The sequence below is a fragment of the Botryllus schlosseri genome, chromosome 10, assembly GCF_051294905.1.
Source record: "Botryllus schlosseri isolate E-star chromosome 10, Bs_hap1, whole genome shotgun sequence".
Classification (NCBI taxonomy): Eukaryota; Metazoa; Chordata; class Ascidiacea; order Stolidobranchia; family Styelidae; genus Botryllus; species Botryllus schlosseri.
Window position 1 is genome coordinate 12,852,298 of NC_137245.1, and position 26,381 is coordinate 12,878,678.

Sequence of the window (26,381 nt, forward strand, 5' to 3'; positions counted from 1 at the left end):
TGCAATTATTACATAAAGATTTTCTGTACTTAGGCATGCTTCATTTGTTTTATGATTAGTATGCTTGATTATTTTGCTTGATTTGGCTATGGTATCATCGGTCCCCACCCCTAGAATTTTATAGATGAATCGAAAAAAATTCCACTCAAGGAAAGTACTGAAAAAAATAATAGGTGCCATTATATAGCCTGATACAAGTCCTGCACGTCACAATAAAAATAATTGCTGGTTTGTTCGTGTTGAAGGTTACAAAGAAAAATGTTTATGTCGATCTAAATTTACTTTACACCCCCCAAAACAAAAAACATCTCTGAGAGACCCCATAGCTCGCGCACGTCGAATTTTTTTGTATGTGAGGAAAGATTTTGCCAGCAAGCAATTGTAGACAAGTTCACGGAGTGTAATCATGGAATTATCATAGAGTATTTTCAAAGTATTTTCGGTCCCATTGATCCATCGGTACCACATCTCCCCTACTTAGTGAATATACACTCGATTCGCTAAGAGTGTTGCTTCTTTGACTGTATATGTAAAGTACATTGAACGGTTTCATAATTTATCGTGGATAATTAGAAATCACAAGTCCATTAATTTACTACACATATACTAAATATAGCCAAAGGTGCAGCAATACGAATCAATTAAGCCGCGTACATCACAGACCCCGTCTTGACGTCTTACTGTTTGAACTATACCCTGGAAACAAAAGCGCTGTTCAAAGGTCCATGTTAAATGTCCCAGCCTAGCGATTAATCCAAATGCAAAATAATGTCAGGTAATTTAGCCATACTAATCATGTGGCATTTAAGAGAAACAAAACTGTCATAAGCCATGTGGCGACTTTTATTGTCAATATATCGAAGAATTGATCTCAATAAGTGGATCGCAGTGTGTCATGCGGAAAAAGTCCGTTTCCCTGAAATGGTTATCTCGAGATTTCATTAGAACTGTAAGATAGGTTTCAAAATCACTTATGTCGAATGGCACCACTATGGCGAAAGAAAATACCCGGCCTTGAAATGACATTTGATAAAATTGACGACTTCATACTCGTTCTTGAGTCGAATTACTCAGGCAGTATCTATACTGGTCCAGGCGAAGGGGCAACTGCAGGCGTCATCATCACGCTTGGAATTTTGTGGGGTACAGGCTTGTTAGTAAACTATCTGATGATAGTGATCTTACTCAGAAAGAAGCCCACGGTATTTACTACCATCGTACTCGGACTACGCATCTCTGACATTGCATCGTTTGGTACAGCCCCGTTTCAAATCTACCACAACCTGTACTGGATTGACTTCGAATTGCCACAAGACATGTGTAAACTGATACCAACTATGAGTGTTGCGACGGGCATGGTGACGACTCACCACGTGCTTCTGCTAAGTTTCGTTCGATTACATGGGGTGGTATACGCTATGGATTCGCATTGGATAATTTCTGTGAATATGTGTCGGATTGCTGTTATATTTTCTTGGGCCATGTCCTTTACATTCTTCTCAGCACCTCATGCCCTTCTCATGGAAGTTACAGAGTGAAAAAACGGATCGATATGTTTTATGAATGTTCACTGTTCAGCCTCCACCGTGGCTCCAGGGACTGTCGCTGTTGTCATTGACGTTGGGAATTTTGATTCCTACGGTCATGATCATTGTGCTCTGTGTAGCAATCGTCCATCACATCAGGAAACACAGGTTTGCCGTGGCGGCAAGCGTATGCCAAAGCTCTTCGTCCAGGCAAAAAGAAAAGCAAGCGTTGATGCAGCTGAAAACGATAGTACTAACGTTCATGGGAGGGTACGGCGTTGATTACGTAGCGAAAATACTTGTGGTTTTGCTTGGAAACAGTATCGATGGCAGTGTTATGGTGTGGATGATGCTTCTGCCGAACGGTGTTTTACGTCTTACGGAATGCCTCAATCCATTTCTGTACTACTACGCATCGAGTGAGATCAGGGAAGAAGCTAAGCGCATGACCGAAGACATTCTCAGGCCATTCAAAAGTTGCAGCACGGAGGTGACTGAATTGAATGGTAACGGAAAAACAGCACCTCAACCTGTGAACACAAACCGCCCTGCCATAAGAAAAACGGCTTGGACAGGAGATGCCGGCGAAGAGGTTTCTCCTTGACATTGATTTGACAGGGCCGGAAGAACGTTAGCGAAGTCGGCTGTATGATATCTGAGCCATTTTAAATCCAAGGATCCTTTTCCGACGCAATTTGTCTTTGATACAACCACAATGGTGCAAAGAATGAGACAGCTTATCAGAGGGATCAGATTCGAGCAGTAACTTGTAACTACAACTACCAAGGAAATGTAAAACATCATCTAACTCAAACGTAACAGTGCTACTTTCGCTTTACTTGCCGGTAAAAATTCGTCTTTTTGGGTGCTGTAAATATGGCACGCCTACATGCCCATATGTCAAAAACAATGTAATTGCATGCTTCTACATGTTGGGTGATTCATTACAAATTGCAATACACTGTACAGTCGTTAAAATATATCTTTATATTTCTCTTACATTAGAACTGCATGAATGCTTTGGCTATAGATTAGGAATATGTACATGGTTGAGCAACAGCGCCTGAGTAATACATGTCAGTTCAGGAGCAAGAAGAATTTGTTCTCGCGCAGGAATGCACACTAGTATTAAAATTTTCCAGTAGAAATTAAGAATGATGGTGGCGATGATAGAGAAATATAGCTATACTTTCAACGACTCATAGTGATAAAAAAAAGTTCTGCATGTCCAGAGGTGGTCAGAGTAGTCAAGAAAGCTACTCAAGTAGAAGTAGAAGTAGCGACACAAAAATCTACTCAAGAACGAGCAGAAGTAGTCCTTTTAAAAGCAGCCTAAAACTACTTGAAGTAAAAGTAGAATTACCAGACTTTAAATCTACTCAAATAAGTAAGTGGTTGTGAAAACTATCGTAATTCGGTCACATATAGACTGTCAAATGCTGCAAATTGAGCTATGTGAAAGATGCAGATCTTGATGTATATTGATGCATCCCAGGAGGTATAAATATTCGAGAGCATAAGCATTTGCCCGCATCATGGGATGAAAATGATGGGATAGGATGAAAATACTAATCCTATGTTTACTCGAACACCCTGATTTAGAAAATATCATGGTATGGCACCCTTCTCCATATTATAAGGAGAATACGGTGTTAACACTTTGCGCGATTAGTAAACGTTAGTAAAAAATATGGCTGATCGGAAAAATACGATATAGTGTGGCTTTATTTTCGGAAATAGAGGCATTACTACACTTGATTTTATACTTCAAAATGTATCTTCTGCAGACAAAAGAACTGAAACTACTTGATACTCAAATTGTAGTACTGGGAATTGAAAGAGAAATATAAATACTACTTCCAAAAAGCAGAAAATATATTTCATGTCTTTTGCCCATAAAGTTTCAACAGTGGTCTGCTAAAACAGGTGTAAAGCTAAGAAAAAGTCAGAGTCCACTTTTCCAGGTTAGGACACGCCATGGGCTGCTAGATTACGATATGATAGGTAAATGCTAGATTGCGACAGTGTTGGGATCAAGTCACTACCTTCGAGTCACGAGTCAATTCGAGTCATTGCACATTTTGACTCGAGTCAAGTCAAGTCAATCGATTTTCGAAGGTGACTCGAGTCTAGTCAAGTCAGTCGATTTTCGGGGGTGACTCGAGTCAAGTCAAGTCAAGTCACGAGTCAAGTCACAATTCAAGTCAAATTGCCTTTTCGAGGATGAGGCATGATGACGTCATTGTATTTTGCTAGCTGTCTGAAATACAGATTGAGTGGTCATTGATTTTGAACCGATGACCGAATATAGAGGTAAATATACGCGCAAGTGAGGCGCTGTATCGCTCACATATAAGTAGAACTAATAAACTACGTAAGTAATTGCACAGCCTCAGTTTATAGTTACCAGCCAAAATGGAGAATAGAGAAACGAATTGATAAGATGCAATACATTACCCTTTTGCAAATTGATATGATACAATTCGAGTCCGCGCCGATGATTGAGGACTATATAAACTATTTGCGAATTCAATTTCAATAAAACAAGAGGTATGGTTAAGTTAAGATATATACATTTTGCTATTAAATTACTTTACTATACTATAGTTTACGACAACGTATGCTGTCATCTTCGATCACTTCGTTTGCGATCAATATATTTGTGAGAGAACAATGGAGGCTCAGTAAAACGCCCGATCATTGAATGATTGGTCGCTCTCACAGGTTGTTGTTTGTGGTATTCATGGTGTTTGTCGACTACTATGGTCATCTACACCTGGCCACGATATTTTTCATTTTTACTCCGTAACTGCCGACTTATAGCACAGCCACTTCTAGGCTTTTTGTAAGACACCGCTTATACGCGGATAAGGTGACGAGGAGGAGCCTAGATAAACCTCCAACACTTAGGTATAGGAATTCGAAAGTCGACCTCGGTCGGACTCGAACCCGCAACCCATTGGTGTTGCAGCTGCGGATTATACTACTGCGCTATCTCGCCACCGCTCTCGCGGGTTACACCAGCGTTGCGCGGACAATCCGAACATATGTAAGATACAGTGATTTTTATCGACATCAATTACTTGATGACTTGAAATTGACTCGTGAATTTTGCTCCGAGTCACGAGTCAATCACCATTTCTGATACGCCGAGTCAAGTCAAGCCATTTTAGCAAAGTGACTTGAGTCAAGTTAAGTCATACGAAAAAGTGACTCGAGTCTGACTCGAGTCAAGTCATGACTCGAGTCATCCCAACACTGGATTGCGATATGCTAGTTTCAAACGCTATGATGTGTCATATTTACTGTGATGAAATATTTCATTTGGGCGACGAGGCGATGAAACCGTATCCGATACAACTTATCCGTATTGCTCTTCGCCTAAACTTGGAGCCTTTGGGGCAGGGCGCCATGCCATGATATTCTCTAAAACGGGGTGTTCTAGTAAACAAAGGGTTAGTATCGCATTTTCATATCAATACCATAATTTGCATCCCATGATGCGAAAGAATTCTTATTCTGTCCAAAATTGATACCTCCTGGGATGCATCGATTCGAATCAAGCTTTCTGCAGCTTCCGCATAGCTCAATTTACAGCTTTTGACAGTCCATTCGAACGAATTATGACTGTTTTCAAAACTACTTACTTATTTGAGTATATTTAAAGTCAGTCAATTCTACTTCTACTTCAAGTAGTTTTAGGTGGCTTATGGAAGAAGTACTTGTACTCGTACTTGAGTAGATTTTTTTCGTCGCTACTTCTACTTCTACTTGAGTAGCTTTCTTGACTACTTTGCCCACCTCTGTCACTATCTAATAACAGATAATATACGAGATCGATATTACCAACGAATAATGACTTGAAAGTGATTCGAAAATTTTGCTCCGAATCACGAGTCAATCCACATTTTTGAATCGCCTAGTCAAGTCAAGTCATCTCAAAAAGTTGACTCGAATCAGATTCGAGTCAAGTGACATGGCTCTAGTTGCCCCAACACTGCGCTACACCAATCCGAGCTCGATCCGACTGTGTTCAAAAGTTTTCCGATGCAATATTTTCGTCCATGCACGCACATGCTATGTATAAATTGATACACTGCTTGTAGATTATTACTGTTGTATTCAATGAAGTGTACCGAGGTTTTCCATAGGTAGATTTCCATACAAAAATGAAAGATTATAATTTCAGAACTAGAATCAATCAGTAGGGCAAGTTTTTGTTCCACTAAAATCGTGAGAAAGTTGCACCTAATTTTTACAAAAGTTGCAGCATAAAGTTGCATTTATATATTGTTTAGAATTATTAGCGTATAAACACCGTTCCTTCTAAGCTGCGCGTGTGCGCAATTGCGCAGTGCTGACACGGTCTCTGCGCACAGAAAATCTAAGCTGCGCACAAAAAAAGACGAAGTGATCACCTTTTATTTAGTTGTTACGCACTGTTGTCCAAGGGACAGCGCAGTGAGTTAGTGAGTGTGCGCAGACTCGTGAAAAATTAGAGGGAACATTGAGTATGACATATCCAAAAGGTTCCGTTGTATAACCCATCATAGTCAGATTTGCATGGTGTCGGCTTGTTCTGTTTGCTTTTTCGCTATTCAATCGATCATGCATACATTTTATGTTCTTTGGGTTTGAAACATACATGGCAGGATTTCGCTGTCAGCACCTGCAGAGCTGTCAAATTTGGTATTTTCCCATTTCACGGAAGGCCTAGCGAGACAACCGAACTTATATTTTTTGTCGGCACGAAGCAAGAAAATGACGCAATGCGGCAATAGCTTTCCTCAAAAAGTCTAACAGCAAAGCGATAACCTATAAAACAATTAGTCAAATACCACATCCGAAGATTTACAAACTTGACCCAAGGCATTGCAGCAAAACTCAGTGTTGGCGACTTTAACAAAATATGATAGGCCAATTCCAATTCGTAAACAGTCATCATGGATATTTCGGAGTAGTTTTATTGCCCTGGCGAGATTTCAAAACTGTACACTGTTTACCGCTACTTATCTGCTGTATTGGGTGTCCGTTGAGTGAATCAACTTTTCTCACCTAAACGCGCGAAGCGCGAGAAATTTCTTTACTTTCATGACTGAATCGGTCAATATGATTGGGAATTGCATGTATTGCTATCAATTTTCATCCTGTCTCTGTTCACGTAATCTGATTTACCGGTAGAGCTGAGTGCGGTGTGTTTGAAAAGGTATAGGCCCCCTCAATAGTAATTAAAAATCTCCGGGGTATACCCGTTGGCAGGAACGTAACAGCACTTCGTCAGGACCCCGGGCTCCCATAGGGTGATAAACTGACCCTGCATCACGTTTTTCGCTTTTGTCACGAAATTAAAGTTGTACTGTTTAGTGAGAGAGCGCTTCTTTACATGATGTTATTTCGTGACCTCCTGTCTGCTATATCAAAAAAATTTAGACTTGCCCAAACCTACTAAACTGAAAGATCACACACATGTTACATGGCCATATGTCTTGGTGCGTTGTGATGCGGTCATGGCCAACGCTGATATGCCCATTTCTATAAATCTTGCGTATATTTTCTTGGGGAAGAGTAGCCTACCCAAGAATCAAGATATGTGGCGAATTGAAATCGCGCCTAGCGCGAAAAATTTTCAAAAAAGTCGCATAAATTTTCAAAAATTACTCTATAATTTATGCTAATTCACGAAATAATTTTGGACCCCCTTCAGGTTCGGCCCCCCTCAATTTGGGGGTTTGGGGTGCGGTAGATACGGCCCTGACTATAGGACTGCCAATTATGCTGCTTTCAGCCGGCTTAGCAGTATGCATCTCGGCGTATTCAACCGTGAGTCACGTGTTGCACATCTAGTTATCATAGGATTACCATACGTCCTCTTTTAAGATGATTTGTCCTCTTTTTTGATATTTTTAAAGTGTCATCGGAGGACACCCAAATGTCTTCTTTTTTGGGGATTTTGGTTACATATAGGGCCAAATTCGACTGATATACATTAAGTCAGCACTGTAGGAACCCTACGGCGGCTATTTCGGGAACTGGACCGGAAAGTTGACCATTTTTTTCAGTCAACCACCTGTTAATGTGAAAGAAAAACTGTATTTTCCGGGAGTTGAGCCTCTTCTTCTTTTTTAGTCAAGCGACCACGAAGTGGGAAAATTAATCATTTTTTCAGGATTTTCCTACAGTTTTAAAAGTTATCAATACCTATTTATATCTATAGCTACTTCTCGTTCAACTGGAAAGTTAGGGCACATTGCATTGAAACAGCAGTGACGTAACGTTGGCAGTCTATACTTACAACTTTCCTGCAATTCTATAATTAAAAACTGCAGAGGCCAAGCCAAACACGAGTATTTTATTAATATAAATTTTACTTTTTGTCATAAATCGATTTCTTAATATACTTTGGGGGCCGCAATAAGGCTATCTGGGGGCCGCATGCGGCCCTCGGGGCCGCACTTGGGAATCACTGCTATAGACCGTCAATCTGCGAGTGTTAGCGTGTTATCAGAAGCGTACGTAGACAACAGGTAAGATCATTCAATCTAGTGTACAAGTGATAGGCTGAATGGTAAAGCTTCCCACGTCGTAGCATTCGGTGCAGCAATCGGGCCGTAGACACTATCCTGCGGTATATACCACCGTACCTTACGAGAACAGGGTCCCTAGGAAGATGAAACTGATGTAGACATATAACTATATGGAGTCATTTTAGAGTCTACAATGTATGTAAGGGATTTCGAACTTATCTATGAAGTTTTGCTTCATAGTCTGCTGTCCGTTTTCGTTACCTTTACCTTCGCCTTATGTGCGGAGAATGTCGTTATCGCGTGATCTTTGTATGCTGACTGTAGCCTACGGAAGCCCGTGGGCTGATGAAATATGTTTTCGTAATAGCATATATGTCATACTCGTAAACGCAACTGAGGCTACATATGCTTTTACGAACTGAGCTACTGACATACTGAATTATATTGTGAGCGAACCATCAACTAATTCGACATCTGTTTCGCAGCTATTTACATTGCACTGTACCTCCTCAGCGATGATTGACTGTGAAAGTATTTAGGTGAAAATGAAGATAAAACGCGAGCTATTTGTGGTATCGATACTTGTGTTGGCTTCTACTGATCAACGCGAGGAAATATTATGCAAAGCACGACCAGGCTGCCAGTTGGCGAAATGTGATCCAGGTCCGTTTCTGCAAAATCTGAAAGCGAACGAGTACCCGGTTACTTGTACAAGATTGGGTGATCAGGAACAAGCATCGAAAGAAAAATACGACGAATTGAAAAAGCAACTGAAATCTTTAAGAACAGGTATCCTGTACTCCGAAACATTTCTATCTAATTCATAAATCTTTTACACATGTGCCCGACTGCCCAATTGCCCTTCTCAGCTATACAGGATTTCCCCGTTTCCATCTATTTTATGCAATCAATTTATAGGTATGTGAGTCATCGGGCTATAAGTATAAATCATACATATATGCCAATTTCGAAAACCTTAATAGCGCTGTTTCCAACAAATGCGTCGTACAGTCTCTACTCTTTCACAGTCATTTGCTATATATTCCCTGTGAACAGTAGCCTACACACCGAGTCTCCCCGTACATCAGTGTAACTAGGCGTAGGTTTCATTTTTATAATATTTCTTCATAATCGTAATATATCTTCTCCAGCAGCATAATATACTAAATTTGCACATGCAGGTATGAGGAAATTGCAGAAAAGCAACACGGAATTGGTGAAAGGTAGCCTATTTGTACTTTATAGTAATTAAGCCTATATGCTCGTATTCTAGTCTAGAGAATGTAGTATTTGCGAGGTGAATTATTGACTTATTGCTGACGTGAGTCATTCTATACCTCGAATTCTGGTGATCCTTGTTATTCGCAATGTTGCGATACATGTACGCAACGTTTTAACTTCTTCTAAATGCGACAAATCATGTTGGTGATTAATGAATCATGGTCAAACGATATAAGTTTATAACTTCACAATAATTGATCATGGATATTATACGGCGTGAAGTATGGAAGGCTTATACTAGCAACATTGTTATGTTCGTGCATTTACGTTCGGTGTCGTAGAACTCTTTCTTTCTATAGGATTAGTAATTTCAGCCAATCATTATTTCCTCGTGTGTCATGCTTGTATTTATACCCTGTGTTCTGTTGTCTCGTCGTCTTTTCATTTAGCTGAACTCTGGATCGTGTCGCCTGTACTAAAGTTAGTCTGCTGATAATATACTGATTCTGTATTGCAACCTCGTCGCATTGAGTTATTGTTCAAACAAGATCAAGAACATAACAATTGGTGTCAGAAGTCGGATCGAAGTTATTTCTGCGACGAATATATATCATGGAATCGGGTATTTTGAAAATTCTTGAAGCAGCAAGAGATGATGGTGCAACAACAAGCGAAGCAGCAAGAAATGATGGCGAAGCAACAAAAGCAGCATGAAGAAACAATGGCAAATCAAAATGCACAGCGTAAAGAAGATATGGAGCAGCAAAATGCTCGGCACAGGGAAGATTTGGACCAACAACGCGCACAGCATAAAGAAGATATGGCACAGCAAAAGCTGCAGCATGAGCAAGCCATATCGCAATTAGCGCAGAGGTTGAGTCCCGGTGCGTCAACATCTGAAGCTACCGCTCCCAAGTTTGATTCGTTCATCAAATCAAAGGAGAAATGGGACCAATATCTGCAACGATTCAACCATCACCTAGCAATTTACGGCATTTCCAACATGGAGAAGAAAAGAGCGTGTCTACTCTCATGGGTCGGACCTGAAACGTACTCGCTCCTACGTAATTTGTTTGGTGCTGCTGATGTCAGTGCGCAAACCTTCGACGCGTTGACTGAGAAGTTGTCTACACACTTCAAGGACTCAATTCATGTGCAAGCAGCCAGGTACGAATTTTACAACTGTAAAATGCAACCGGGACAATCGTACGCCGATTGGATCGCTACTCTACGCGGAATCTCCAAGGATTGCAACTTCATATGCTCAAGAGATGGCTGTGATCAGAGCTACGTTGATGAGCTAATGCGCGATCTCATCATTAAAGAAACGCCGCACGCGGATGTGTGACGGCATTGTCTAACACAAACCAATCCATCCCTCGACGACGTTCTCAAAGTAGCCGCAACATACGTGAGAACGCTGGAAACCGATAGGGTTATCCAGGGCCAGAGTAGCGGTAAAGATACTTCCATCGTCAACAAAATGACTGGAAGCTATCAGAAGGGAAAAAACCTTCCAAATCCACTCAGGGCAACTTCCTGGAAAGACTGAAATCCTGCAGCCGCTGTTTCATCGATCACCAGAGAAAAGACTGTCAGTATCGACATGCAGTATGTCAGAAATGTGGTCGTCAAGGTCATATCAAACCTGTGTGCATGTGTACCAAACCTAGCATCACGCAACAGGTCACATCCGTCAATTTCTGCTCAGTGCCACTCCTCTCCTTCGACATCGATCAACTATATCGACGCGTAGGAAACCAGCTCTGGATTAACTCCAGCATCAACGGCATTCCGTTGCCGACACAGTGGGACACTGGTGCACCCTCCGCCATGGTGGGATTGACTGGGTACAAAACTTTGGGCTCTCCGAAACTCTCGGCATACCATTGCTTTTTCGTAGCGTACGGCGACAAGCCACTGAAAGTGAAAGGTATTTGCACCGTAACTGTGCAGGTGGGTTCGGAAGTTCGAGTTGACTTAAAATTGGTGGTTCTCGACGAACACCGTGGGCAAAACATTTTTGGTCTTGATTGGAGCGATGCTTTCTCCATGACCACTTAAGGGAATGTCTGCTTTGGATGCAATTTCCTCGCAGATGGTCAAATCGCAATCATGTAATACTATTGACATTTCTGATTCGAAAGACAAATTGGTATCTTTTCAGTCCAAATTTCCCTCCGTTTTCTCTAATGTATTAGGACGATGCACCAAGACAAAGGTGACAATTCACTTGAAACCTAATGCCAAGCCCGTATTTAACAAGCCACGCCCTTTGCCTTTCGCAAGGCAAATCGCTGTTCAAACCGAATTGGATAGATTAGTCAATCAAGGTATCCTCGAACCAATCAATTACAGTGATTGGGCAGCACCAATTGTTGCCGTCACTAAATCAAATGGATCAGTACGCATTTGCGGTGACTTCAAAGCATTGAATCAACAAATTCAGATAGATCAACATCCCCTGCCCTCCTTAGATGAAATCCTTCACAAGTTACAGGGTGGTTGTATTTTCACGAAAACTGATCTTGCCGATGCTTATTTTCAGCTAGAATTAGATGATGATGCGATGAATTTGTGTGTCATCAACACGCAATTCGGTCTATTCCGTTATCGACGCATGTGTTTCGGAGTCGCATCTAGTCCCGCAAATTTTCAACGCTGTATTGATGCCATGATCGCCGGCTTACCCGGTGTTGCTAGTTTTATCGATGACATAATCGTTACTGGCATTGATGAACGCGATCATTTTCGCAACTTATCGCTACTCTTTGAGCGCCTCACCGAATACGGTTTCACCGTCAACTTCGCTAAATGTGAATTTTTCAAAAGTAGTATCGAGTACCTTGGCCACATAATCGACAAGGACGGCAAACGCCCGTCTCACAAATCCGTTGAAGCAATCAAACAGTTGCCTAAACCTCAGGATGTTCGCCAGCTACTGGCATTCCTGGGCAAAGTCAATTATTATCGCGCGTTTATTCCTAATTTCACGAATAAAGCCGCTGCCTTGTACCGTCTTCTTCAAAAAGACGCGAAATTCATTTGGAATACGGACTGTGACGCAGCTTTTTGCTTTCTCAAAAACGACGTAATCGACGCTACGCAGTTAGCTCATTATGATGTAAACAAGCAGCTCATTTTGTCAACTGATGCTTCTCAATTCGGAATCGGTGCTGTCCTCTCAATCGAGCACAATGGCGAAGAGAGACCGATCGCGCACGCATCGAAAACGCTTTCCGATTCGCAAAAATCCTACTCTCAAATAGAGAAGGAAGCTCTGTCAATCATATACGGTGTCACTAAATTTCGTCAATTCTTGTATGGTCGAAAATTTACGCTCGTGACGGACCACAAACCGCTTTTAGCTATTTTCTCGCCGGACAAGAAAATTCCCGTGATTACAGCGCAACGCTTACAGCGATGGGCACTGACGCTAATGGCTTACCAATACGATATTCGCTTTAAACCGACTAATCAGCACGGAAACGCCGACGGTTTATCTCGCCTACCAAAAGGCCTAGACCAGTGGTTCTCAACCTTTTTTGACTCGCGCCCCCCTTAGAGATGGTCAAAAAAATCGTGCCCCCCTGACCCCCCTTGCATTTATCGTCATGTCAAAAAGAGCACATCATCTAATACAGAGGTGGGCAACGTTTTTGATAATCATGGCCGCATTTCAATTACTTATGTACGGGGTAGCGTAAGGCCGCATTCCAGGGCATTGCCGCAATGAACGATCTGGACACAAAATTCCTATGGTAAACTGTCCATATCCATTCCCGGTGAACTCCGGACTATTCTACTTTTCACAATGGCCTATTGTACGCAACGAAATCGCGAGTGGCAATGTTATGAATAGTTGCCGGGAGGAGCATATTGTCGCGCGGAGCGCGAAAATTTTTCAGGGCTGCAAACGAATTGTTATTTCTTGCCAATTCCCATTCCGGCTCAGATTAAGACGGGCGCTACTGCATTAAAATCAAAAAATGAAGTCTTGTTGAATTGCGCGGAGGGCGAAGAAAATTTCAAGATTAATTAAAATCTCTCGAAAATGCGGGAGTGAATTCGTAAATGCAATTTGCATGTCTACGGCCGCCAACATATAGCCACTAATTGAATTAGGCGTCTAACGCCGCTCAAATTCCCTTCTACGGCCGCAGGCTGCCCACCCCTGATCTAATAGTATACATAAGGTATATCTTACGCCAATTTTGAATCGGCATTCCAGTTGTTGAGTCTTTTACATGACAAATTTCTCCAAACTTGTTTGAAAATAACCAAAAACATTGAACAAGACATCCATTAATTAATTTCAAGGTAGGTCACCCTGAGATTATTCCTGATGCGGGTCGTGAGTACAGAGCGCAAGGCGTCGTTCTGTCCTGCCAGGCTAAATTTGATCAGTTTTGGAAATTAATTAAATTGTGTTGATTTATAGCCTAATTGAGGGCGAAACCGGGCAACCTATGTTGCATCTAATTCTGTCTTAGGCAGTGCAGTTCGCAAGCTACTAACAAGAGCTGCCCAGCGCGCCAAGCTTTAGGCTACTGTCAAAGCTATCAAGCAATGAATGACTTACACGTGGGAATTGCTCTCTATATCTCCAAAGAATTTCAAAAATTTGCTCAAATCAAGTTGAAATCAGACTATACTCCGTTGAGCGCGGTTGCTAGAGTTTGTATTTTGCAAGCTTTCTTGAATATGTAATAAATTTCATCTTCATTAATCGTCTTCTCATAATGGATGTGAAACACATGTTCGGACACGTACAATTTATACTGACTTTGTCAATTTCTCGCCCCCCCCCTGAGAGCCTTCCGCGCCCCCCAAGGGGGGCGTGCCCCCCAGGTTGAGAACCCCTGGCCTAGACCCTGAGTTTGACGAACTGGAAACTCGTGAAAACGCGGAGATCGTTCACGCTATTATAGATAGATAGATAGTCTTTTATTCGTCACCTCAATAAATAAAGAAGTATACGAAACAAATATTGCGGAATAGACTGGGAGACGACGAGGGGCCGTTAGGCCTTAATATGGCATTCGATGGCTTGCCGTTAACTCGCAATGAAATTCGCGACGCGACGCTGAAGGACAAAACCATGAAAATAGTAAAATTATCCGTCACTCATGTTAATTGGAATCCAAAGATGCACATTGATGATTTTTCTTGGTTTTCGACTCGCAATCATCCGCTTTCTCTGCACGAAGACATAGTCATGCTCAATATTGATGGTTTTCAGCGCGTAGTAATTCCGCAGTCACTTCGCTCGCGAGTCTTATCATTGTTGCACGAAGGACATTGGGGTATCAAATGAAGCAAATGACTCGACGTTACATCGCATGGCCTTCCATTAATCGCGACATTGAAAATCTCGTTAAGAGTTGCGACGCTTGCCGTAATGAAAGCGCCTGATCGTCAGTATCGCGAATGGCCCAAAACTTCTGAAAGCTTTGATCGAATTCACTTGGACTTCGCAGGTCCAATAAACAATAAAATGTTTCTTGTCATCGTCGATGCGCATTCGAAACATCCTTTCGTTAAAGTAATGAATGTCGGTTCTACCACAACCTTGTGTGTGGTCAACGCTTTGAGGGAAGTCTTCTCTCTATCGAAGGCTTGCCCATAACAATTGTTACGGATGGCGGGCCGCAATTCACATCGAATGAATTCGATACGTTTTGCTCTAATTTGGCAATCAGCCATATCGTATCCCCGTCTTTTCACCCTGCCTCGAACGGGGAAGCGGAGCGTTTCGTCCAGACTTTAAAAGCTGGATTAATAAAAAATTGCGACGGGGGAAAAGATCTCAACTTCACGCTCCAAACACTTCTCGCTACGTACCGATGTGCACCGCACCCGGGCATAGACTGGAAAACGCCTGCCGGGATTTTACATGGTCGGCAGCCGCGCAATTTGTTAAGTTTGTGCTCGCCCTTCGACAAATCGAAACCCGTTACGCCTAGACAATCAGTCACTCATTTTGAGATTGGTTCCTCGGTTTACGCTCGCAGTTACCGAAGCGGACCAAAGTGGGTTGCTGGCGTGGTGACGGAAATACTGGGGCGTGTTGTGTACATCATAAAAACAGATCATGGGTATTGGAGGAGGCACAAAAACAAACTCCAACCACGCTTGATTTCCACTGGTCATGATACAGCCACACAGGAAGTTGCTCAGCCTCAACAGTCCCAAGCTGAGCAACCATTGGTCAGGAATAGGGCACAACGTCCTGCAGCTAGTCCTGCTCGATCGTCGGGCAGACGTTATCCTCTTAGAAATAGGAAACCCACCGATTTCTATAGACCGTAAATGTGGGCAACCCTCTAACTTACAAGGGAGGACTGTTATGTTCGTGCATTTACGTTCGGTGTCGTAGAACTCTTTCTTTCTATTGGATTAGTAATTTCAGCCAATCATTATTTCCTCGTGTGTCATGCTTGTATTTATACCCTGTGTTCTGTTGTCTCGTCGTCTTTTCATTTAACTGAACTCTGGATCGTGTCGCCTGTACTAAAGTTAGTCTGCTGATAATATACTGATTCTGTATTGCAACCTCGTCGCATTGAGTTATTGTTCAAACAAGATCAAGAACATAACATAACTTCTCGAAACCTTTTGCTACGGAGAAATCGTTTGTTGTTTGTTGATTTCAGAAAATACCGTTGTTAAAAAGGAAGCTTCCAAATGGACAAAGAAGAGCGACGAATTATTAAAGGGCAAGTACTGAATATAACCTTGCTGATACACGCTGTGTGAGGGGAATGTAACAATGGTCGAAATGATTTTTGCTTTCTGGCCGAAATAGTGACTATTAAGTCAATGTTCGTACGCTGATTACGAATATAAAGTCGCTTTTTTCTATCACGTCAAGATTTTTTATAATCTGTGATTTAAAATTTTGCATTTGTAAAAACAGCCTGTTCTGTGACGTATTCCTGGCTGTTAAGTCATAGCTATAACCATTGTGACATCATCAGAGGTGGTTAACGTACTACCATTGGTACTCAAGTAGAAGTAGAAGTAACAGCGTCAAATTCTACTCAAGTAGAAGTAAAAGTAACATTTATAATTTTGGTAAAAGTAAGTATTCTAGGCCTAGTTTTTGATATCAGAATCAATTTATTATTATTTTCTTTCTTTCAAAACGTCACAAGATTGCGATCCAATTAAAAGATAGGAAGGCGTCGAGACGACTTGGAGTAGTCTTCGATATCGGACACCCACCTTGGCCTAGGCGATGTATAGAAGAGGTATGCACAGCATACTGAATGAAAAATAAAGCGACATTGAGTCTGCGAAGCATTTGAAAACAAAAATCTTTAGCATACGGTGTGCCAATGGTATGGAAAGAGTCACATGGACATGGAAAAGTTTGTTACTGTTGCTCATGTGTGTTTTATTCGATGTCAAAAATGAGCATAAAATTCAATATCCAATTTGACTTGCGCAACACGACCGATTCCTCACCGATCAGATGTCACAATTGCATTGCCTTTAAAAGTTTTACCAGCAGTTGAAGAAGATTCTCTCGGTGAAGCGTCTTTGTCTGAAGAATGTTCTCAGCATGAGTGCGAAGGTGATCAGCAGCTATGTAAAGTTGAATCAAGCTTAACGAAATAGCCTAGTCATCAATTTGAATTGTACAATAACAAAAAGTTTCCTCACTTGAATTAATACAATACAGTGTGTATTTGTTGGACCTCAAATCAGAACACTCACCAAAACCCCCTATTTCCTATTAGGAATGCGGATTTGGAAAATAATACATGACTCTCTTTCATTGAAGTTGCATTTTTTGGAAATACTAAGGATCCTCATTATTTGGAGGGTTTAGTTTAAGATAATAAAACCTCAAATCTAATACAGTAAGTTGAAAGCTTTGTAGGATGTGTTTCGTATCATATGCGGACCTAAGCGGGCATAAGAGCCCTTAATACAGCCGTTTTTTATTTTGCAATTTTTGATCCATTGGTACCACATCTCCCCTACATGGACCTGACTCAAAAGATGACAGTAATCAATGCATCAAGAAGAACAGGAAAACTGTCGACTGATACTATAACGTTCCCGAAAGCTGAAACAATGTAATGCAACCCGGCGTTTACTGTCAGAGTTACGTGATGTGAAGGCACAAATATCCCAAATGAAGGAGGATAACAGAGAACTAACGGCAGGTACGTTGACACATGTCACGGATACACCAGTTCCATGCAGTGATATGCTGAATGTGCTACAAAAATTATGCAACATCCCGAGTGGAGCGAGTCGCCAATCAACTATTTGTGACAAAATTATGTATTTTAAAAATTGTCCTTGGACACTTCTTAGCACGACGTCAAGTTAGCGGTTCTTCGTATAAACAACAATTAGGTTTGCTAGAGATTTCAAATTTACTCAACATCTTTTTAGAGGTCACCGTCATCAAATATGAGATATCGCAATCCAGCAAAAGGAATCAGGAAATGTCGGCAGGTAAGCATAAGCAGTCGAGCAAAGCTACCAGGAAATACTTCTGGGCTTATTTGCTGGCGCATCGAGCAGAATGGTTGCATACCGGAATTGGATGGATTGGTATCCATACTATATTATAAAGTCATCAGTACACATGAAGCGAAAAACTTCACTTTGACACAGAGCTATTCAGGATTCATTCATGCTACGGGTTGAGTGTATCTCTAATCTAATTAGTCAGTAACCTGTAACCTTTATATTTGTGATACCAGCATGTTCAAGATGGATTTGTTCCCCATAAAACCAGTAATAGATCGGTTAACGCATTTGACCTAGTAGGGTAGACTACTTTATGGACTCTTTCATATTTTATGATTATCACACATTATATCAATACTTATTTCACATAAGAAACCGTATGTCATGAAGTATTGGAATTCTTTATGTATATATAGAACGCGATGTCATGAAGAAACAATTATCACAATTGAGCAAAAAGAACCAGGGAACATCACCAGGTAAGCAACTAACCGATCATACTCTCCAAACATGTAGACCTTCATCAGATTTTGTTCACAAGATATTCATAAGCAATTAGCTTGAGTCATTTAGCATTTAGGCGTATAATTTTAGTAATCTAGTAATTTTGAGCAATTTTTTTTATGGTGATTTATCTTGAGAAGTCGATAATAATTCAAAACCACATCTCGAAATATCATTGTTTCTATATGTTTGAAGGCAACGGTCGGGGCCTACGATAACGTAGGCCCGGCGGCCGGCAACGATGTACCCACTCATATTACTACTGGCCACATGTATGGGTAGGCCTACCGGCCATTTTTGTGTTTCAAAGCTATATAACCCAGCCATGCAGTTAACTCTGTAGTGAGTGGTTTACGATATTTGACATACTCATGATTCACTAACATTAAACCGAAAACTGAACTGGCGGTGGACTAGTCAAAGGTCCGTAACCTTTTCGACCTCATGGCACCCTCTTACAGAGGAAAATAGTTCGAGGCACCCCATAGTACTTCGAGTACCCTGAGTGGCGAGTAGCGTAGTGGTACATTGCTGTGTTGCACCCTGCAACACAAATGGGTCGCAGGGTTGAGCCCAGAATCTAAGTGCTAAATGTTGGAGGTTTATCTAGGCTCCTCTCCATCATCCGATCTACATAACCAGTCCCTCACAAGCAGTATGAAGTGAAAACGGTCCGTAAGTTGGCATCTCAGAAATCACTAAACAATATCGGTATGGTATAAAATGACCATAGATGTCGAAGATTTGGCAAGATGATGACTAAAAAAGAGACAAAAAGGCCATCAAGCTGCGTCATATCACTGTTTAGCATCCGGTTATGGTAGGGGGACTAGAAAAACATTTTCAGCCGCACCTCGATATTACGGCCCAATTACCCGAGTGATGACCTTTTGTTGAGTTATCACCGTCCTAAATGCTACCATATGTGGGCGAATTAGCGTATCACCAACATTGATGACGTCTGCCCCAGTTTGATTATTTGCAGTAGCAAATTCCAAAGGGTCGGAGATTTAGCTTAGGCTCTCCTTCCCTACTTCACCGTGCTTACAGCGTATTTATAATAAAAAGACCCGATCAAGGACCAATCCAAGTAAGATGATGAAATGGGCGAGGAAGATTGAAAACTGACATTAGGCTGATGCGGATGCCAGATTGAGAGTCCGTAACTAGTATCTGTTTATTACATTGCATTGTACATCGTATGTCTTGAGCAGTTAAAATAATAGAACCGCCGATTATGCCAAACTAAGAATTTGGATTCATTAACTCCGCCATACTTTGACTTAATTACTACAGTTGCTCGCGGCACCCCTGAGCAGTTCAATTGGCACACTAGTGTGCCGCGGCACACCGTTTGAGAATCACTGGACTCACCAGTGGATGGTGACGCACTACATTTCACGCATAAATAATTGCAGTGGTCGGACGACTTCCCAACTTGTACATGTCCAAGATGTTTTACCGGAGATAACTGTCAGTGGACGACATCCTGGAATGAAGTGAAAACAGACATTAGCGATAACGATGGCAGTTCAATGGTCAGTATAGATAGCTTATTATATGTATACGATAAATGGAGAAAACTATATAAGATGTCTATATTGATTATTTTTTAAAGTTGAACTACGCTGGAAATGGGATAACAACACGCGTACACGCAGGATTTCATAGCTGGGAATTGAAGTATACTTGTCGCTGTCAAGACTCAAAAAATTATGCTCGCAGTGTTCAATGTACAAAATCATCCATATATGGTAGTTGCGAGCACGCTTGCGCAACACTGATCAAGAAAATGGCTGCCGAGGGTTTATACGAGCCACCGTGTGATCTAGAAAAGATGAACTACTCCTGCTAGGACATATTTCATATTTCGTGTTTCAACTCATACACCCGAACTGCCCTATCTAACCAAATAAATGCACCGTTTTCAGAGAGGACGGCGGTATCCGCTTTAAAGATACTTTTTGAAATCATTCCGTTATCCCAGTGAACGCGTAACGTGACTAGGAACCAGTGTTGGGATGACTCGAGTCATGACTTTACTCGAGTCGGACTCGAGTCACCGTTTTCGAATAACTTGACTTGACTCGAGTCACTTTGCAAAAATGACTTGACTTGACTTGACTCGACGCTTCAGAAATGTGGATTGACTCGTGACTCGAAGCAAAATTCACGAGTCAATTTCAAGTCATCAAGTAATCAGTGTCGATAAAAATCACTGTATCTTGCATATGTTCGGATTGTTCGCGAAACGCTGGTGTAACTTGTGAGAGCGACCAAAAATTCATTGATCGTGCGTTTTACTGAGCCTCCATTGTTCTCTCACAAATAAATTGACCGCAAACGAAGTGATCGAAGCTTGCAGCTTACGTTGTCGTAAACTAGTAAGCAGTAAAGTAATCGAGTGGCAAAATGTGCATTTCTGGTCTCTGCTCTCACGTTAACCAAACCTCTTGTTTTAAGGGAAATTAAATTCGAATATATAGTTTATATAGTCCTAAACCATTGGCGCAGGCTTGAATTGCATCATATCAATTTATAAATGGGTAATGTATTACATATCTTTTCAATTCGTTTCTCGATTCTCTATTCTCTATTTTGACTGGTAACTATAAACTGAGGCTGTGCAATTACTTATGCAGTGTAACAGTTCTACGTATATGTGAGCGATACAGCGCCTTCTTGCATGTACAATTGTACATTTAACGCTGTATTCGTCATCGGTTCGGAATCAATGACCACTCAATCGTAATTTCAGACAGCTCGCAAAATGCAATGACGTAATCATGCCTCATACTCCGAAAAGGCACCTTGACTTGAATTGTGACTTGACTCGTGACGTGACTTGACTTGACTCGACTTGACTCGAGTCACTTCAAAAAATCGAGTGACTTGACTTGACTGGAGTCAACTTTGAAAATCGATTGACTTGACTTGACTCGAGTCAAAATGTGCTATGACTCGAATTGACTCGTGACTCGAATGTAGCGACTTGATCCCAACACTGCTAGGAACACAGGAAGCGATGGTTTACGCGTATTGATTGAATATCAAAGTCTAGTGGATATAATATCTGCCAATCCAAACTCTGTTCCCGATCCCATCCTCTATAATCCAAGATCTCGGCAAGTGTGATTCTCATTGCAACAAATTAAGCATGGGGAGTATTTTTTATTCCAAGCAGTTATTCATATTAACCGTTGGGGTCGCGGGAGAATAAAATGGGTCGTAATTTTTTTTAGGAACCCCGCATGCTCTATAGACAGGGTTGCATTAAAAAAAAGCAATTAAGAAAATATTTAAAACAATGCCCTTGTTTAAAACATGTTTTTATCGTTTTTGTTCCAACTAAGACGTCACGAATCCTTAGTTGTGACGTTGCAAGTGGATTGACATATATAATTGAAAACATAGGGTCAATATGAATCCTTCGTCGAAAAGGGCTTCCGACTTATGTTCTCAACCCTTCGCAACCCGCTGGTTATAGGTATTGTTCCATATATTCGGTGGTTCAGTATATGGACATATGTGAAGAGGTGGTCAAGGTAGTCAACATCGTAAATTTCTGGAAAGGTGCTAGTTAATAAAGTAGTGACTTTATAAGTAAGTTGAATAATAAGTATTCTAGAACTAGTCTTGCCTAGAAACCTGGAAACTGTCAAGTGGAAGTGGGAGTATAGTCTAACACAGGGGTCGGAAATTATTTATCCCCACGGGCCAAACAAAAGCAGAAAATACGTTGGTGGGCCGAGCCGAAAATTTTAATTAAATTCCACGGCGCATTATGTTCATTTCTAAATTGAAAGCTGCGAATTAATTTGTTAATATATGTTGCTCAGTGGTTGTTTTGATATCAGATAACGAGTAAGTGACGGTTATTTATGACAAAATATGATAAATATTCGCAGTTTTAATTCAAAACAATGGTAAACATGCTACATTTTAAATTCATTTCAGCCCCTATACTGGAACACAATATTTACCCATACCGAAGTGTCGAAATTTCAATGATCGAAATTTCAATTTAAGATTGCACGGCTGCTACCGGTCGTAATCGATGCAAATTTGGTTTGTAGCGTTTTTTCAGGCAACCTGACAATTTTATCACTAAGCAAGTTGAATTTGAAGAAAAGAGCTATTTTTGAACAACCCTAATGTTCAGCTTGCGATATCTGTCTATAATCATTCTCGGGGAAACCGCCGCGAGAGCTCAGAAATATTGAATATGTACTTTCAGCGAGATGCTTATAAATAACGCAGTGTACATGATTGCAGGTGCGTACTGCGTAGGCATGGTGTCTCGGGGGACATCAAGTTTGCGAACTACTGTGCTAGATGGCGTTTCTGTAATCTCGAGCCCTGATTAGTATTTAGCATTAAAAATACGTTACAACCTTGTTCATCCTTATTTCAACGGGTCAGAGGTGGCCAACCTGCAGACGTTGCATGCAGCCGTCATGCAATAATTATGCGGCCCTCAACACATAATGAATTAGCGGGTACTGACGACCGTCAATATGCAATTTGAATTAACGAATTGGTTCCCAAATCTTTGAGATATTATAAACTTGAAGATTTTATTTACGCTTGGCGCGATTCAGGCTGACTTGGATTTTTCGTTTTTATTGTTATCTGAGTGTTATCTGAGATGCATCATCATTAATTTCGTGCCCGTACACCAGATCGATCGGTTAATCTGATCAAGTCGGCTAAGAATGGATAAATTTTTGACAGTAGCCTAATATTTGAAACAACCAATATTATCGACGAAATTAATTTTCCAGATGGAAGGCAGTCCTGTTATCTTTTCCTAACATTTATACTCACGATTTGGGTGAAGAGATAGTAAGCCGGCGGGTTGTTCTGCTGCTACAATTTCAAACTTTTATACGCAAGGTATATCTCAAGAAATCAGTGATGGCACAGAACACCACAAGGGCTCTCCTGAGTCTCCTCGGTGCGAAGTTCCCAGTAACCAATTTAACATGAGTATATACGACTCCAGATGGGTCATGACAACTCTCTGAAGCACGGTCGTGAATAGCTAGGAGGTTGAATATCCCTGGATTTGGCTTCCTATACGGAATCAATGAGTTATGTGGTCATGGGTGCGCTCTTTCATCGGTCTTTTTCTGGGCGTTTTTTTGTCGCCGTAGGAACAGCGACGCGGGGGACGAGGAGCTTATCGTCACCACTACGCAATCTCTTCCTCACTCATTTCTCAACACCTCGCGACCGTTGGAGGTTTTTGATCATTATTATCTTACGGTCGAAAGACCACCTTGCGACTGATCCCTATACCTGTACAGTGTACACTGTACAGCAGGGGTGGCCAATTATTTTTCTCTGCAGGCAAATTGAGAAGTAGAAAATACGTTGGCGGACTGAGTGAAAATATTTAGCTATATTCTGCAGCATATTTTAATTTTAATATTAATTTATATTGTTAATAAATGCTGCTTAGTGAATGTGTTGATGTCAGGTAATGAGAAAATTAAATATATATATATATTTTTTGTCATGATGCAAACAATGTTAAACATGATATATTTTCAATTCTCTTTAAACCTGTATCCAAGTTCTACACTATAACAGTGGTTCTCTAACTTTTTTAGGCACGCCCCTCTTTCATGATGGTGAAAAATTTCGCGCCCCCATTTTATCACGATATCATAAAGTATTAAAAAGAGGAACCAGAATGCTAGAAATCCCAACGGATAGTTTGATGGCATGGAAGGTGATGGCTGTTGATGAGAGAATTCTGAAATATCAAAATCGGACAATACGCAAGGCAAAAACTATGAGCTGGGTGGTGAATCACGCCTAGCGCGAACAATATTTTCATTTGACCATGGTTTTGCGCCCCCTTCAGATGCTTTCACGCCCCCCGGTTCGAGAAACACTGCAATGAAATGTATTTGGGATAGTAGGCCTTAACATCTTATTGTTTTAGTCGTTGCCTTTAGAGCAGTGTGCAGCTTAAATAGCCATGGTGTTGAGCGAAGCTTGCAGTTTTTTTGAAATTCGCCTTCCCTTGGCCGAGTGTCTGTCTTCGTGTTTTTGTCTTAAGACCTATTTCAACTATAATCCTAAATATCGGTGACATGCTCAGAACAAACTAAAACGTTTACGTCTGACTCCAGTATACAAATATTTTGTGCTCCAAACCTTCTTTAAATTTCATCTTTCGGCTTCCATTTTTGACATGCCCGTTCCTCTTTCTTGGGTAATAGATAAGATGAGTCATATAGTAGCTTGACAGACTTGTTTTACGAATTAGAGATTTGAAAACGTATCACGTAACAATTTGAAACACAGACCGTATCATGCGTACTGTGACAATGGCAAAAATTAAATTTTGAATTGCACTATATGGAAGGAGTGATTTTTTGTCACATTAATTGCTACTCATACTTTGCAGCGTAACCATGGCGGACTAATGAACAGGCTTCAAAGTAAACGAATTTCCCGTCCAGTTGATACAGCCTATATGGTTTTAATCCACGTATCAACATTCAAAAAGCAGGTTTTATGTTTTGAATTCCAAGCATCCTCTCGCGGGTCGCACAGAGTAGCTCCGCGGGCTGCATTTGGCCCACGGGCCGCATTTTGTCCAGGTCTGCTGTACAGCCACCTTACTGGCGATCATGGGATCACAAACCAACAGGTTTTGACCACCAAAGTCATCAGCGAAAGACCCCATTGCGACCGATCCCTATACCTATACCCAGCCACCTAACCGTCGGGGCCTATACTACAAAACACCACCTTGCGCCCTCACCCATGTGAACTAATGGCACATCGCCATATATTACATATACTACTGAAGTATGAATAGGACATTATTTGATCCATCACTGTCGCAAAATCCATAATGATTGTGGATGCGTAAAATTGTATTATAAGATATATTCTAATCGTGGACAATACTTTTATTTTATGTAATTTTGTAAATAATATTAGAACAGCTTCTTACTGCTAGCACTGCGTTACGGCAATAGTTTTACATGTCATGAGCTTCTGTTGGGACTCACAAATAATACCTATATATATATTTGGTTCCGTCTTCGATGATTAGGCAACCTATATCGCTCACATATAAGAAAAAGAAACTGGGGATAGTTGGTGCAAAGGGCTGGTAAATGGATAATTTCATCCAAAATAATTATAATATAAACGCTGGAAAATCTCTAGTCGTAAAATATGGAATATTATCTGAGAGTTAGGGCAACTGCGAAAGTATGGGAAAATTATCAAATATGGTATTGTAGAATGTTGCTATATGGTACGGAAAATTGAAAGTATGGTACGGAACCATTGAGGCGGGTATGGAGTATTGAAATTTCCCATTCCATACCATACCTTGCGCTGATTGATGGATTGTCTAGTGGAAAGCAGGGGAAGCCTGGACTATTTAGCTCGCATTTCTTATTATGGCGTGAAACTCTGCTGACCGCTGCCTCGCATTACACTCTTAGAAATATTCGTAGATTTACCCAAATTATACCTGTAAATTTCTTCCGTCAGTTAAATTAACGGTAAATGTCCGCTGCATTAGTATACGGGCAGGTCAAAATGAATTTTACTTGTTTTTGAAGGGTAAAGAAATTACAGATTCAAATCGTACAAGCAATTTACGGGATAGGCAGTATTTCAGCTTGACATTTGCATTCGTAAAGGAAATATACTGGATGATCAGTATTTAAGATTTACATTTGCATTCGTAAAAGTGATTTACTGGATAATTAGATATTATAATCCGTTCTTACAGCATTAATTGCTGTTGCATTTACAATTCGACAATGCGCTAATGGACAATGGACAATTGGACATATCTGATTTTCGTCATTGCATCATGTTTCAATCATCAATCAAATTACGACATCGATGGCGAATGGCCATGCTGAATGCTAATCAGTGAACACTGAACATCACTGCTGGTATCTGAACATTTAGGCATTGCAGATAACATCGTTTATATCACTTTATAAAAAGTATCATTTGAGTCATCAAGGAAGCATGCCAAGCGTATTTGGTATATACGTAGTTTTACAACAGGTATGAACTTTATGTCATGATCTGCTACGCCAGTTCTGCCCACATTGCATTCATT

At 40.9% G+C, this 26,381-nt stretch overlaps 1 protein-coding gene across 1 annotated transcript; it reads left to right on the top strand.

The window, feature by feature from the left end:
- The first annotated feature begins 7,991 nt into the window (after positions 1–7,991).
- On the top strand, positions 7,992–23,381 carry LOC145448219 (uncharacterized). The gene is made up of 9 exons (XM_080326579.1): positions 7,992–8,050; positions 8,536–8,839; positions 9,232–9,273; positions 15,928–15,990; positions 17,386–17,448; positions 17,684–17,746; positions 18,181–18,243; positions 19,687–19,806; positions 19,887–23,381. The coding sequence occupies exons 2-8, from the start codon at positions 8,596–8,598 to the stop codon at positions 19,737–19,739; spliced, it is 591 nt and encodes a 196-aa protein (XP_080182705.1). The 5' UTR covers positions 7,992–8,050; positions 8,536–8,595; the 3' UTR covers positions 19,740–19,806; positions 19,887–23,381.
- Positions 23,382–26,381: the final 3,000 nt, after the last annotated feature.